Raw genomic sequence first — 16,729 nt, 5'->3', positions numbered from 1 at the left:
AATGATACCAGACTCAAAGCTGTTAAGAGCCGTTGCAATTTAAATGAACACTTAGAAGAGCTAGAATGCAACAGTTTTCTGAACTCTTCTGGTAGTAATAATTCATGTACTGTAGCAACAGGGATCATTACGCAGTACAAACTACTTCTCTCTGTAGATCTGAAGCAAAGTTCAGAAAATGTCACAAAGCATTCAACATCTTCACGGAAGCACACAGATGTTTCTGTAAAGTAGGACTTCACTGTCTCACACAATTTCTCTAATGTCTGTGAAGTTTGTGGATTCCCTCCTCCCCAACATATTTACAGGTGCACTCTAGTTTTGCAAAGGTCTTGAGGAATACCAAAGAGGTCAGTATAAGCTCAGTTTCAGATCAGCATCTTTTGGCTTCTAGGCAGGTTTTACAAATGTCATGGAAATTATTTCAGTTCATTTGAATTTTGGATAATTAGGAGCCAAGAAACTGGGATTCACCTTTACCTTCCCTATATGGTACAATATGTGATCACATGTTCAAGACAGATGCCATGATGGGAAAATGAGCATGCATCAGTACTATTCGACATTCACTAAAACTTATAACGGCTGATGTAGGATAAAACAAGAAACCAAAAAAAGACTTTGTGTAATTATTGTAAGAATAGTGTAATAAAAACCTTTCTCCTGAAAGCCTGAATTGTTTTAGCAATGTGTAGTGAACGTATTTGGTTATACAAAGCAAAAGCACAACTAAGTTACCAAATTTACACAAAGTCAGATATCTGAAAGGGGATCTTTTAAAAAAAAACTTTATTTGAGAAAGGAAGAGACTTATACCAGAAGGCAAAAAAAGGGAACATACAAACAGAATATATTTACAACACAAAACAAGAGATCACCTCTAAGGGTGTAAATTATAATAAATACAGTAGTTTTAAAATGTAAGAGACAATAATCAATTAGAAATGTGGTTATTTAAACCCAGTTTTCCTTTTCACTGGTTCCAGGTAGTTTCTCTATTTTAATTTTATTCAAATTTGAAAGATTCTGAAATTAAAGTCCACTAATATATTGGGGTTTCTCACCTGAATGACATTATAAAAATATCTTTTTGTCTTTTTGTGAATGCATGTCTTTGAAGTGATATTGTACAAAAGTCTTCTCATTGGCAGATAAAATGTATTTTAAAAGATGCACTATCCCTTTTTGATGAGGCTGGTTAGATTTCAAAGAAAAATAAAATTATACAGAATGGGAAAACCATATAATTTCATTTTTATATGCTTCACTTTTTGAATGTGATTTTTTTTCACTCAAGATGGAGAAAGATTTCTATTAAAATATGAAGCACACATAAAATTACCTGTGTTTTTGTCATTTAATAAATATTCTCTATCTAAGGAGGCCTTTCATATTAACAACAACTATTTAGTCATTTTTTGGAGACCTTCTAGGAAAAAGGATAATGTATCTTTAGAAGTTGCAACATTTTATAAGAGATTTAATAGTATTAGAACATAATGTAAACAACACGTGCTAATAACATATTTTAGAACAATTTCTACATTTGGCAAAACAGCTATCTCTTTTGAAACAGGATACTGCACCTTAAAATACCTCAGCTTTAGAAATATAAATATTTTTAATAGAAAAAAAAAACCTGACAAGGATTGCAGGTCAGTTTGGGATTATCCGTATTAAAGGGGATCTTAATACAATGAATCTTTAACTAGTTTAACAAAAGTAAACCTATAAAACAAGGTAAACATATCAAAAGGGAATATGAAGGAAATGTTTCACTGGAAAGCTTCCTTAACAATTTCCCTACTCGCTTTGTTATTTTCTTTGACAATAAATCAATTCATAGAGTGCCTTTAAAAACAGAGGGAGCGCTGCCCCGTCCCCGTTCCCCCCCCCCCGCCCCGCCTTCCTTTGCACATGAATCACTTGGGCTTCCCGTTTCCATAAGGCATTTCCTGCCCCCCCCCCCAAAATCACTTTTCTGCAGGAGAACAGCGGGGACCTGACCAAGTATCGACTTAAACAAACAGGGCCTTCCACCGCATCCAGCCTTGCTCTGTGCCCGGTCTTACAGCAAGGGAAAGGGACGCCAGCTCGCGGGCTGCACTGCGCTTTTCAGCTCTGGGGAAATGCTTGCCCACAATCTGAAGTTTCCTTTGGCCAAGTTGGCATTTTATGCACAGTTGTTAGTTTAGTATTTGTCCATGAGACCTAGCGGTAAAGGTTATGCGATATTGTATGATTAGTCTTTATTTAAAAAAAAATAAACAAGTGATTCGATATTGGATGATAACAACAACGGTTCTGTGCTTTTCCTGCAATATCCTAATAACTGACTGGGACCTAATGCTGCATTTTGCTTCTCCCCAGTACTGGCATCTGCTGCATTTAAGGATGTCTCTGCAGACAGTATCATCACATAAGACAGAAAGAGAAATTAACTAAGCAGTGCAATAAAGAAAACAACGCAATTTTTAAACAGTGCCTTGCCTTGCCTCTTTACATCCACCTTGTATTCTTCTCTAAATTACACTTTATACACCAGCCTGGGACCACTGATATAGCAGTCAGTACCTGTCTACTGGGGAAAAAAACACCCTAACCTTAACAGTGTTCAAGACTACAGTATGATACAGTATATACAGACAGCTGAAAGCAAAAGTCAGAGGAATCAAAATCGGAGAAGAAGTATGTTTCATCAATCAGGTCTGGAAACTAATTCCAGCAATTGCTGATCTCAACAAGCTAGGTGATCCAAGTTCTCTTTCACTAGAACTAAAGCAATGTAATGTAATCCTGGGCTAATACAAAGTCTATCAGTTATTACGCAAAGATTTGTGTAGAATAATTGACTGCAACAGGTATTTTCTCAATTAGTGGCCATAAGGATGAGCTTCACTATGTTTTCAAGTGTGCATACAACACTTCTGCCTTTGTTAGATTCTTTGAACAGTAAATCAGGATTTGCTAGATCAGTGAATCAAAACACAATTGCTTATCAAAGCCTAGAAAATGCACGTGATGTTCAGATAATAACCTTAATTACAAATCCTGGAGCTAAATCTTTGCCTATTACCTGTTGCATAAAAGCAGCTTGCTCCCCAGATTCCATTTGCTGGGTCTGAACATCCTCATCACTGTCCGGTGGCTCCTCTTTGACTTTCACAGCCCCCACCTGCTGTCCTATTCTGTCATCCACACCAGCACCGCTGCTCTCAGCCCTAACGCTGGCACCACTGGCGGGAGCTCGCTCTTCCTCCATCGAGTGATCTCCGTGAAGCTCTTCTTCAGCTTCCTCCAGGTGACTGCCAGGCTGCTTGAGCTGCTCAATGGACTTAGAGAGCATCTGGAAAGAGAAGGGGAGGGAACAGTTATTGACTTCTTTCACTCATGCCAAACACTGAGAAGTACGAGACTTGCACTGACAAAATAAACGCTTCCGCAGCGGAACCATGTAGCTATGCAGCACCAAACTATTAATGTATGGGGAAAAAAGAAACAAAATTCCTAAGCAAAACGTCACTTGTTATTCTGCAGTAGAAAATACCACGTTTGTTGAGAGTGCTATACAGTAATACTAAACTAAAAATAAGGCAGAGTAATGACAACATTATGCATCTGTTATACTGTTATGGTTGGTAATCAAGAGAAATCAGTCTCCCTTCATACTCTTCAAACGTAAATGCAGAAATTTATTTAACTAAATTACAGTTCATTTTCTACACAAAATCATAAAGGAAGTCTAAGACATAAGAAAAGTAGTAAGCCGATTAAAATTTTGTTATAAGCAAATTAGGGAATGTTCACACAAGCTTCTCTATCAATTAAGGCATGAAGGAACTGAAAGCCAACAAAGGGGCAGTGACAAGTAGCTGGTGTCTGTTCCCTCTCCTGTGGCACAAAGATACCAGAAGCATGTCTGTCCATGCCTGAAAAGACTACAGCTTTCATCATGCACAGTACAGGCATCTCAGTTTCAACAATAACGATACAACACAGCTACCCAGACAATACTGGGTTTATATCATTAACTGCTATTGTAAAGCTCTGCTGAGGTGCCAGATGCCCGAGTGCTGCAATCAAGTACAGTTTATGTTTTACTATGGAAAATGCAGCAAATGTATTCCAAAACAGTCCAAACGTAATCCAAAAAGCCAAAACTGAAAAAAATTCCCGCTTTGGTGAAAGAAGCACAAATACAACATGTGAGTAAGCATCTGCAGGGTCAAGTGAGTAATTTCATAATTTATTCAACTGGCCCACTTGATTTCAAGCAAACAATGATTTGTATCACCAAGGTCAAATATACTGAGAGGGGAAAAAAACCCAACACCTTTTACCATTACGCTTACATACTTTCCTCTTCCTATCTGCCTCTCTCTGCAACTACCAAGTCTTTCAAACTGAGTTTTAGCTAGAGCTAAGTGCTGAGTTACTGGATGGCTTCAGTACAGCTATTTTTGTCACAAACTGTGGACCATCTAGTTTCATTCTGCTTGCTAATGCGTATAGAAAAATGCCACCCTACTAAAGGGCAGTGTTGTCATATAAACTACGATCAAGATGCTACAGCTGGATCCAGGAACTCCCACAAAGCCAACAAGAAGTCTTGAAAGAGCTGTTTGTGCAGTTCCAGTTGATGCTCTGATGCAGACACCTCACATCAGCGGAGAAACAAATTCCACGGTGGAAGTCTAGAGGTGTCGGTCATGGCAAACCTTCGTTTTTGGGGTGTACTGGGAGTTTAATGGCTTACTAAAAAGAAACAAACAAGAAATCTCTTTTCATTACTGTAGTAACTGGCAAATCACAACATGTGTATCCTGCATGATGCAGGTGGCATGCTCTAAGCTGGGGAATCTTTACTACTGCAACTAATGCAGAGTGTCTCCTTTTATTAAGCAGCATCTGGAAAATTTCTCAGATCAAACCCATAAATCTTTTCCAGTTTTTCCTCAGGGGATGACGCTGACCAAGCAGGCACTGAAGCTAACTACGTGTATTCAGCTTGGGTACAAACCTCTCTGTTGCTTAGTTAAACATCTGTGGGCGAGCCCTCTCCACTCCTCAAGCAAGAAAAGAAAGGCAGGGCTGGCTGCTAGCAAGCAAATACAAGCTGAAACATCTGTGTGACAGATAAGCATACACAGCTACGAGAGTCACTGATGCTGATCCATCTGTAAACCATTCCATGTGCCAGTTACTTGACATCAGGTGGGTTATTCTGGAGAGGAAGCCAAGAGAAAAATGAGCGCATGTCCACAGCAAAGTTAAGACACATTTAGCTCATTACTGCTCTCCTTTCTTTTATGCTATTTCACTTTTATGTCAGGCTCTTTCTTCTTCACGCTGCTGTATGGCACAGATCTGCTGCTGAGCTTTCTGAGGCAACACATGATAGCCTGCAGTATATAATCTATATGTGGAACACCTTCAAACGCTTTTTGGATGTAATCAGCGGAGTGATACAAGCACACGTAAGGGGGCTGCAGAGACTACAGCGATATTTGAGTGCATTTCAATTTGCAGTGTTCCTGATTTGAGGCCTGCTCCCACACCATGGAAGTCAGCAGGCAATTTTCTCCAGACTTCGGCGACAGGAGGAGCTAAATAAATTAAATTTTCAAATTGAAATTAAAGCCTTTATATATTTACACAGTAGATTTTACAAAGTGATTTCATATTCTCATCTTTACTGCAACAATCTTATTAAAAACATCCTTTACACTGTGACTTTAAGCTTCGGGCAAGGGTCTATGAGGCACTATAGTCATGTCCTCTCATACAATGGAGCACAATAAAAATGAGGGGATGGCGACCCAAAATCTTAAAACCACTCCTGCTGCTCAGTCTGCTAAGTCGCAGCTGACTGCTTTCTCTATATCACTACCATGCTTTCATATTTCTGAAGTGTTTTTTAAAGGCAGCTTGGCCCCATCTTGTTCCAGTAACTACATTAGTAGCATTACCAGGAGACTGTTCATTTCTCCTAAGTCAGAAACATCTAATTTTCTATTATATGTCCTGGTACTACCATGGAAAACTATGTATCTGGAGATATGCAAAGATATCAGTTTAGATTTCAATATTTCTATCGTATCTCTCTATCTAAAGCTGGATTACATAGCAGAAAATAAGTCCTAAATGAAACACTGCTCAAGTCCTTACACCATGCCGACGGATACTTCTGCTTACACTTAATGTTTAAATCTTTCACTTTAAATCCGCGCTTACCATTTTTTAATGAATTTATCTGTAGGTACATGCAGGTCTTTTTCCTTATTTGAATGCATAGTTTTGATTTTGAAAAAGTGATTGCTTAATCCGAGTTTTAATAAGACTACATTTAAAAATAATAAAACAACCGTGGTTTATTTCACTAATAAATTAGAGTTGAAGAGATTGGTCTTCTTTAAACAGTACACTTTACTGTTATAGCTATTCCAACTAAAGGAGTCACTCAAAAAATGGTTTCATGTTAATATAACCTATATTATTTTTCCTTTTATTTTCAGGAAATTAAACTGTAAGGGATATGCATAAGCCAAAGTAAATAGTGGCAGCAGGAGAGGAAGCATTTACAGACATCAGCTCCATTGTATAACTGCAAGAGTCCAACCAAAAAAGATATCAAACACAATCTAACCTGCTTGCTTGTACAGAAAACTGGAAGACTAAGTATAAGTAATCTAGACATTGCAACAGACCATTCTACAGGTCCTTCAGTCACAGCCCTTGCCTTTGTTTCCCCTTTGTAAGGATTCTATCTTGTAAAATACAGTATTTTAAATAAAATGTCTTTACAAAGAGACAGAGCACAAAATCCTGTAACAGCCACCCCATACATCTCTCTCCTTAATTGTTCATTTTAAATACACGGCAGTTGTTTCTAAGAACTCATCCATATACTCATGGAACACACTTTTTCTCCTTCTCTCCTATGGCTATCAGATTACTTTGACCAGCTATGTATGCTGTTAGCTGTACTGAAACAACTTGGCACCTGCTTACTGTTGTCTCTGTTACTCATGTAGTACAACATTTCTGAAGGATGTTAATCTTTCAAAACCATTCTTCTGCATTATGGCTTAAAAGTTAGTTCTCAATAAAGGACAAAATGCTCTGGGCATTTTTCAGTTCCAAACACAGTCAACTGTTGCTATAGTTTTGTCCAAACAATCCCCTGCTATAAGTAATATTTGAAAGAAAAAATGTGCTGCCTCTCACTTTCAGAAGATGCTAGTCAGATGTGTAAGCTGGAAAGCCAAAACCTCTGTTGTAATACGTTTAATGAAACTAGATTCATTTACTCCAGCTGAAGCTGATCCAGTCTTATGTATTTCATTAAATATCATTCAGAGAAGTGAATGATTAATCTGTGGTTAACTGTATCCCTTCAATATTCCTATTCACAACAAATAATCTTCCTATTTTTTCCATCAATAAATCAACTGAAACTTCCATATTATTTTTCATTTTTTATTAACAGATACTGGTCATTATGATCACCATCCAAAGCACTAATGAATATTCACTTCCCATATATTTTTTGTCATGGAATTTTTACCTCATAGTCTTGCCCTGTCAGTGGTTCCCTATACAAAGATGCTTTAAACCAATTAACATCCTGGAATAAAAACTGAAATTCAGGTACTCCTTATCTAAGCTTTAACATTATCCATACTGCTCCCATATTTTAGTGCACACTACCAACTGCCCTGTTATTTTAACCTTTATCACTCCAATACAGAGAAGGATTTTACCATTGAAAACGAATTGTCAAAATGCTATGAATACATTATTTTAAGAACACATGTAGGGTTCCCACACTGATCAAATAAAAGCTTGGTCACAGTGAAGACACTGCTAACTTAGCTTCAGCAGGGGCAGGCCTTTATTCATCATACGTGACAAAAAATAACCCTTGAAGACAGAGGGCTTTGTTCCTGTACTCTTCACATTATGATTTCTGAGATTTTCTTGAACGCAGACTTCTTCTAGGGGCTTTGCACTTACATTATTTACAACAAAATCACCCTTTTGTCTGCAAGCGGCAGGGCCAAAGTTGTCTAACAGAGATACACAAATAACACAAAGATTTTAAGGTTTTTATTGTAGTTGTGGTCTTTTGGTACCCGATTGCAGTAATTTTAACTGAGGATTTCAGACTTTGGACTCCGTTTATTGTGCAGAATGAAGATGTGCAATGGCGATCAAAGGGCCTTATGAGGAAATAAGCTGTCATTTGGACAGAATTATATTAGAGCTGACAACGGCAAAGCCAATCTTCCCTAAGACAAGAGGAGTTCAGGTTACTTCACATTCATTATTATTTTTTCCCCAGAAAGCTGGGATGAGGGTTTCTACCTACTTTTGGATGGGACGTCAACATTTGCAGAATGTTTTCAGAAGGTCAGCGTACTAGATCCCGCAGGTATAAATGTCAGACTTCAGTGGAGACGTATACCATTTCCCACATCAAAAGCCTGGCATCTGACAGCTGACCAGAAATAATCCATAGGGGATCTTCTCTATGTTATTAAGGACAGAGGCACACCTCTTGGCAACGATTTGTTTCTTTTCAGAATGGAAATGATCCAGGGAAATTCTTCACCTCTGCCCTATGTTAGATTTTGCTTGTTATCACCCTCACAGCAGCACTGGCTTGCTGCTGAAGTATATTCTTTTCTGAAAGAAAAGAAATTGCTTTCTAATAAAAGATAAATACAAGATCAATGGGGTGGGGAGAAACTTGCTCTCTTCCTCTTTTTGTTGTTGCAGCAAGATTCACCTACATATCTGCCAAAAAGATCTGATCAAAAATGGTTTTCAGGGAGTGCTCACACATGTCATATCATCTTAGTTCAGGGCAAACATTCAAATAGTAAATTCAGTCGAAATGTATTAAAGCTTTAAGTATTTGAAGTCCTAAACATCAGGAAAAAAGCAAAGAGAAATGGAAAAGAAAAAGAAGATACTAACTGGTTCTAAGCTGTTGATCAACTAGCATTTCATAGTCTTGTCAGCTTAAAAGGGTTCTGGTGTTTCTCACCAAAAGTTTTAAGAGAATGTTTGAGTTATCCTTATTAAAAACAAAACCCAAACCACTACCTTTTTCATGACTGAAAAGGAGGGAATTATACCTCTGTGCAGATTTCATTATACGGTCTACGAACAGAAGAGTAAGGGACAGAATAATAGAAAATAACAAGTGTATGCATTCACTTGATACATGCCCAAACTTGTCTTAAGAAATGAGAAGATACTGAGTTGCTTTGTTACATGGTCTAGAAAATCTACTGGTTTAAGGTTCAAAATAACTCTGCATTGCAGAGTTTAAGTTTGTAAAGCCATGCAAATTATATAATGAACAAATAACTTCAACTGCAAATAGAGGTAAGTTTTAAGATTGAACAAAGTATGCTAGCAGAGTTCAAAAATCTTACGTAGGCACTGGTGTTCAATCTGAACCTTTAAGTTAAAGGGTTAAAGCATATAGTTTTCAACTCAGTACTTAACAGCCACTCCACAATCTGATCTTTTCTCACTCTCTTGTCTATGGGCTACCCTTAAATTCCAGTTTTTAAAAATCAGGTTTCTTCTTATTTTAAGTATGTAAGAAAGCCCCCTGGCTTTCTGTATACTTGCAGAGGATAGATACATGATTAGCAGACTGACATTTTTCAGTACTATCCATCAGAACGGTTCTTCTGAGAATGGTGCCTCCAGAAGAACCCAGATGCTGCAAATTCTGAAGTCTGATAAACCACCTGCATTCTCAGACAACCCACTGTTTCTGTGGCTGCAGCATGATCCTATTCTTCCTTAGGTGTTTGCTGCTCTGATGAGTAACTTGTGCTCCTGAGGAAGGTTAGCTGCTCTGCAAGTAGGGATAAAGGAGACTGGGAAGCTATTGGGGCAAAGGAAGTAGGTTACGGAGGTTCAAGGCAGTGAAAGGCCCTAGCATAAACTTAAATTTCTACTATCTGCATATGTGTATAGCCTATACTGTAGAGAATAAAAGCTAGGTTCACTAGGTTTTAAAAGAAGGAATTCTTTTGTCTCTACTACAAATAACTAGTGAGAATGAAAGCGTCTATTTCAATTATCAGAGGGAATTATTCTCCTTAACATACATTTTCATTGCAGCTTAACTCAGGAAAAAAATGCTACTGAAACAAACATTATCCCAAACCAACTGCAGTCTTTTTGCTTCCTTATGCAGCCTAGCTCTTGTGAGGCACAATGCATTCCTAGTCCTATGCGACTAGGAATATGTTTATGCAACTCAAGTCTAATTTTCACATTCAGGACAAATGTACCTATATGCCACACCACATCTCCCCAAATGCTATGGTAGAATTTATGTCAATAAGCACATGATCTAACAAAAACACGTCAGTGAGTTCTTTGCTTTGTGAGGAATGCAGGAATTGATCAGTTTGTAGTGACTACCCACAACAGCACAAAGACGCAGTACTTTACCGGTAAAAATTCTTTTCTCTTCAGACAATTGAGAGCAGGTGAAATATTTTCAAAACCTGAGGCTACGAGATATACATATGCTATCGTGATTAAACATATGGAATGTATACTCAAAGAAAAGCCAACTGGAGTCCTAGTTGAGTAATCAAAACACCCAAGCTGAGAGGGGTTAACATGCAAGGATCAGCTCTGAACTTTGAAGTTTTCTGGTCTTCATTTTTCCTAATTAAGACAAGATTTAATAACCAAACCACTGTACAAACTATGTACTTAAACTCTAGGTTTGTTTCTAATTTTGTTGGGAATTCTTAGTAGATTCCGAAGAATCAGTAGCCCCTGAGAAGTTCACCCAGTAAGGTGGGTTGATTTTTTTTTTTCTTTTCCCTTATGTACAAGGGCTGAATGCCCGCTTTTAATCTTTTCTTCTTTGCCAATGCCTCTTATATATAGTTATGAAGTAACCCTCAAACAAAAGAACACAACTAAAGATGCATGATTAAAATCTTTGAATTATTAGAGGAGCTCCAGCTAACAACTTCTGGAAACCTATGCAGTAAGTGCATAAAAACATTCTCCAGATAAAAGCATTTAATTATTTGCAGATCTTCATTTTAGAGCAGGGAACAGCATCACATTTGTTGTAGAAGCATTAGCTTCTCATAAATCTATTTAGATTCTGCTGTTCTTTGTTTATTAATGGATGGTCTCTTTTCTTCCTTTTCCCCCCCTCAGAATACGGTGTTACTCTACAGGGAAAGTTTAATTCAACTCTGTATCTGATGTTAGCAATAGCACATTCTTATCTTTCTCCTTATATGGTAATTTTATATCACCATACAGAAAACAAACTTTCATGTCACTAATTGACTTACAGAGAAGACAAAAGTTTGATAAAAGTCAACTAAAAATTTCTTCAGATGTTTAATAAGTTTCTCACATGAAAAAGATACATTTAGTCAGCTGATTGAGTTCAAATGATCTATATGTTTACTCCACATACTAGTCCACAGTGAGAAAGCTTAAAATACAATTCAAAGGGAGCTGAATGGAATGATTGCTGAAGCTCAAAAGTGCACATTAAAAAAATTGGATAGAAATCTAGTAATCTTTTAATGCATCATTTACCGTTCAACAGGAAACCACCTGTAATTGAAACCTGTAAGATGCTTTGAACCTTATTTTGTTGAATTGTATTCTTAATGACGTCAAGAATGACAAATTACCTTTGTAGCGTATTTCAGAATCTGAAAATGAAGATCTATACAAATGTATACACCAACTATACATAAACAAGATACTTGCCCAAGAACCCACCTACTGTCCACGACCACGTGGCACCAATACCTAAACTTCCTTATTAGTTTTCAACCTTTACATTTATTGGAAATTCCTTACTTTGGGAACTCACCTTATTCATGTGGATCTGCTGCTGGTACTGTTTCTGCTTCTCCAAAAATTGTTGATGTTGCTGCTGGATGACCAGCTGGGCCAAAGTACTCTGAGGAAGAGGAGCTGACTGGGTTCGATTCAGTGGCCTGTGACGAGGCAATTTGTGGGCTGCTCTTATGCCAGGTGACACTCTCTCCTTCGCTGCTAAAGGAGACTGTGGATGAAGAGGAACCGCTCCTGCAAAACAGGGACATTTCACTCCTGTGTGAAGAACAACAAACTAATAGTTCTAATAGGAGAGAAAGCTTTCAGCAAGAAGAGGGGTGTATATTACAGAACTTTGCATCAGCGCTGATGCAGTGGAATGTGTACCATGTGCCTCGCCACACTAGGAAGTTCAGCAGCTGCAAAAGAATGTGATGAAGTAATCATTTTCTCTTTTCCGTAATCACTGGATTCTTTCAGGCTAACAGTCTGGAGCAGAACCACTAAAGGGGGAAAACAAAGATGCCGTCCTTTTTTCTCCCACCCTTCCACTTTTCCCAACAGTTCAGATGGATAGTATCTGTATTACCACATTTAGTTTAATGTGAATACAAATGTCATTAAAAACATCTTAAATTATTATTGTGTTTAAGACTTGACCATTACCAGTCACAAGAAGTTTTTGCTGTCTCATTTGTTCTTTCAGTAACAGATGCTGCAAGAGAGCTTGGTGGCTGCTGTTTGGCTTTCCTTCCAAAGCAACGTGAGGATGAGTTGAAGATGGAGGAATGTTCCCCCCAAACTGTCCAGCCAAGGCCACTCCTTGTCTGAGTGACTGGGTCTCCCCCTTCTGCTTTTCTTTGAATGACGATGAAGCCTGTCAAAGAACAATGGCACTGGTAACTGCTTTTCATAGACCTGGGCATTTATGTCTCTGCTTGGTTAGACGGTCTTATGTCATACTTTATGAATACATACAGAAGAAAAGGTTAACATCCTTATCTTACACTTTGACTGTGACATGAAAAGGGAGGAAGAACATGCCAGTTAAATGTAACACTGTGAGAAACCGAGTAATGAAAACACTTTTAAAAAATCAGTAATAAAAGCCAAAGCATAAAGAACTACTAGTTAGAACATTATTAACAAAAAGACAGGACCTATCCTTAAAATTCCTAAAGACCTTCCCACAGCCTCCAGCACAGGAAAACAGGGGATCAGAGGAAATAGTTTCCATTGACTTCGGAATAGGCAAGGCTTGTTTTTTCACATAACTTTCCATCAGACAGCAAGCCAATCAGCAAAACAAAATAATTACCTGTAGTACTGGGAAGCTATTACTTTTCCTGGAGCACTCCCTGACTCCCTGAAGGACAGCACAAATGTAAGTTTTACCCTTTGCAAAGTAAATTTGTATACTTAAACTCTCATCTATGGAATCATCAAGAGCTGTTGTATGTGTGTGGCACTTTAAAGTGCCCTTATAAATTGCACAGGTTTTGACTGAAAAGCTTTTGGAAGTTTTGGCCCTTCATCATTGCAAATGTACTTTATATTTCTTTGTTCGTTGTCTAATTTAAAAAAAAATTATTTCTCAAAAGAGCAGTTAAAGCAGAATAACAATTTTTACAGCAAGAATAATAACCTAACAGAAATAAGCATGTTGAGGCTTGCAGATAACCACTTACGGTATGTCATGGTAAAAACAGTATCTCTGATAATCTGAATTCCATAAATTCTAATGAGACAAACCAAGGTTTTCACTAATATTTTTGGATGTATGCTTACTTCACACTCTGCTATCACCCTTCCCTGAAAAACAAATACCAACGTAATTTGCAATGTGCAATTGCAACTGCTTATTCTGGTACCAGAAATAAACATTTCTTGCACCAATCAAACTCTTTGTTTTTTCTAATGCCAAAAGTAATATTTGGTGCTAGCTGGCCACATCAAAAGCTGATATGATTTGAGTGAGAAAGTTAAACATATTTTCATTTCCATTTCAATGTTACAGAATTACTTTGAAGCTCGTTATATTTTTTGTGAAATAGCTAAGAAATTTTTGATGATATCATCTGGAAAAGTAAGCAGTACTTGTCATGGTCAGTTCAAGTTTTCCATCCCTTGAAGACAATAATTTGCTTATAAATATCTCACAAAAGGCTTCCAGAGAACTGATTTAAAGCTTCCACAATTTTATTTGCAGAGTTCTATATCTGATGTTATAATGTTGGATTGCAGCAATATATTGTTGGCGAGAACAGTAAATGTACTGAAAAAGCCATAAAATAACATGAAACTTCAACTTGAAACTACATTTAGCACTGGAATTAAGTAGCACTTGTTACAAACCATAGTGGACTGTATAGATTTATTTTATTTTTTTTTACACCCTGGAAAGTTGTACTTACACCCCTAGTATTTTTACAGAAATACCAATTCACATTCTAAGAAATTAAAATTGCTAAAATTTCTTCAGAATTTATACACTGCTGAATAGAACTACCAGCGGGGCTGGAACTAGATGACCTTTAAGGTCCCTTCCAATCCAAACCACCCTATGGTATGATTGATTCTATGATTCATATAACTTACATCAATATTTTTACATTTTTTTTGCTGGAAATCAGAAAAGGTAAGTTTTGATCAGTGGCAAAATTTTCAGGTATTTTACTGAGCCTCAGAATTCACCTCTAGGTTACTGTAACTTGCTCTAGATCTAAAGATCCTTATCAATCAGCATGGATTTCCACACATACCATGTCTGTGTTTTCATACATTTCACATATTAATTTAACATTTAGTTCTAAAGGTGATTGCTGCAGACTGAGCAAATGGCATATGAATATAACTTGTTATTAAAATATTAACTGTTGTTCACATATCACCGATTTTGTCTGATTTATAGCACACCCTTCAAATAACAAATCTAGCTGCAGGAATACTAGATTCTTCCCCTACTATGCTCCAGCCCAGCTTAGGTTGCTACTGGAATCTCATAAAAAGTTACAGGTGCTGTACTTTACCAGGTAGGGGTGATCATATAATCTGAACTTTTATACTAAACGATCCCCTCATATACTTCTCACCATGCCTAAAATCTGTTATCTGATTTGGAGACATAAATGCAATGCATGTTGCCCATACTTAGCTAAGCCCCACACTGGCACTTGTTTATTTGCGATTAAGAATGAGTATTGCTTTCAAGTTGTGCCCTTAACTGCTCAGATGTTGCTGAATGCAAAGAAAGGTCTGGTTCTTACTCTGAATTGCTTATGTTCCAAAATGCTAAAAAAACCAGAATAGTCAGCAAATATGTTTTCTGGAAGCAAAAGTAGACAAGAAGGCTTGCAACCGGTCACTTACACTGATTTGAGGTTGCACTGCTGGAAGTCCCAAGGTAATGTTGGGCAGCGAAGGGGATGTGTACAGACTCAACAAGTTCACTGATTCATCCTGTACCAAAAGGCGTTGCTGTGAAACCAGATGCTGGAATAAAGGGGAAAAACAACAGAAGTATAATCTCCAAGCTTTTTATCTTGGTTACTTTTATCCTCATTATCCTGCTACATTGAAAGCCAGTTATGTACCATGCATTGGTTTGCATCCCAATGAGGATCCAGATAAGGAAAAGTACTGTCCCTGTGAAAAAGCTGTTGATACTTCTTTTCCTAAGAAAACAGCTGATATATGTCTGGGATTATTCCTTGGTTAGTAAATCAAATTTCCATGCAAAACTAAAATCTTGAGGATTCCTACACCATCTCTTCTCATCAACTTCTTAGCAGCTCAACATCAGTTCTTCTCATCAACTGCACTTTCAATACCAGAAACTCAGTGGGAATTTAGCCAATGAATTAAGGAGTATATCTAAGTGAATCAAAGGTGTCATGAATGTGGGACCTTTACTTTACTGTGGTGGTTATAATTTTTGTTGTAAGATATGAAATGCGGTTTCTGCCTAGCCCATTTATCTTCTTATCCAGATTGTGATAGGGAGATGTTTCGGGCACATTATTTACTTCTTCTGACATGGGAATTTTGGGTAGAAAGTGAGGCAGATTGCCACATCTGCCATTTAAATAAAAGTACTGTCTCTCTCTCCCTCTATGCATACATACAAAATCAGCATCCTATCATTCTCCGATGGTGGGATACCCCTCACAGTGTTCCTAATTCCCTTCGAATTAAAATCTTTAACACTTCTTTTGAAGCCTTGTGATATAATTTTCAAGGACATGGAATTGCTGATATATTGTTAATTACTGTCAAGTAAAACCAGACATTCGACAAAGATCACCCTCTGCCTTTCCATTCTAGATTCATCGGGAAGAAACATAAAAAGTTACATTACCACAACAGGAATCTTTTTGAAGCCTTTGCCTTTCTGCTTTAACAGTCATGTTTTTCAACATGTGGTCTAGCATAGTTGCTTGAATTACATTTTCTGTTTAACTCTTGCTTCCCTCACAGAACTTTAACACAATAAGAGCTACAAAGGTCTTATTAGACTTAGGAACTCTGGCATGATATGGTCCCCAAGGGAACAACATCCTTGAAAAAGAATACCCTGTGTAACAGTATGACACAGTGACTGCTTTCTTCCCAAACAAAAAGCATATGGGACTCCAATAATAGACCACCTCCAAGAGGGATACTGCACACTCGGGCTTTGACTAAAGTAAATATAATAACTTGTCAAGCATGTTGTGGGGAGCTGTAGATTTTCCCCTGGACAAACCTGGAATATCAATTAACTCTGTAAAATACTTTGTCCTAATACAATGCAACTTCAGACCATCAATGAAAAGTAGTTAAGCACAAAAACACAGGATGTTATTCCAAAACATAACCTTCCTCATACAGT

At 37.5% G+C, this 16,729-nt stretch overlaps 1 protein-coding gene across 5 annotated transcripts in view; it reads right to left on the bottom strand.

Moving 5' to 3' along the window:
• Positions 1–774: 774 nt before the first annotated feature.
• Positions 775–16,729, bottom strand: part of HDAC9 (histone deacetylase 9) — a 96,866-nt gene continuing 80,911 nt past the window's right edge. For 4 of the 5 annotated variants that reach the window (XM_009706414.1, XM_009706415.1, XM_009706413.1 and 1 more), the window contains 4 exons: positions 15,229–15,351; positions 12,526–12,736; positions 11,894–12,111; positions 2,705–3,346 (listed from right to left, as the gene is read on the bottom strand). In XM_009706414.1, the coding sequence (XP_009704716.1) occupies positions 3,026–3,346; positions 11,894–12,111; positions 12,526–12,736; positions 15,229–15,351 (873 nt within the window). In that variant the 3' untranslated portion in view covers positions 2,705–3,025. Of the gene's footprint in view, positions 3,347–11,893; positions 12,112–12,525; positions 12,737–15,228; positions 15,352–16,729 lie in introns of all 5 variants that reach the window. The other variant, XM_009706411.1, reaches the window with a different exon arrangement.

Source organism: Cariama cristata, unplaced genomic scaffold (assembly GCF_000690535.1).
Source record: "Cariama cristata isolate BGI_N322 unplaced genomic scaffold, ASM69053v1 scaffold438, whole genome shotgun sequence".
NCBI classification, from domain to species: Eukaryota; Metazoa; Chordata; class Aves; order Cariamiformes; family Cariamidae; genus Cariama; species Cariama cristata.
The sequence above is the reverse complement of the archived record's forward strand: the minus strand, read 5'-3'. Positions and strand labels throughout refer to the sequence as shown.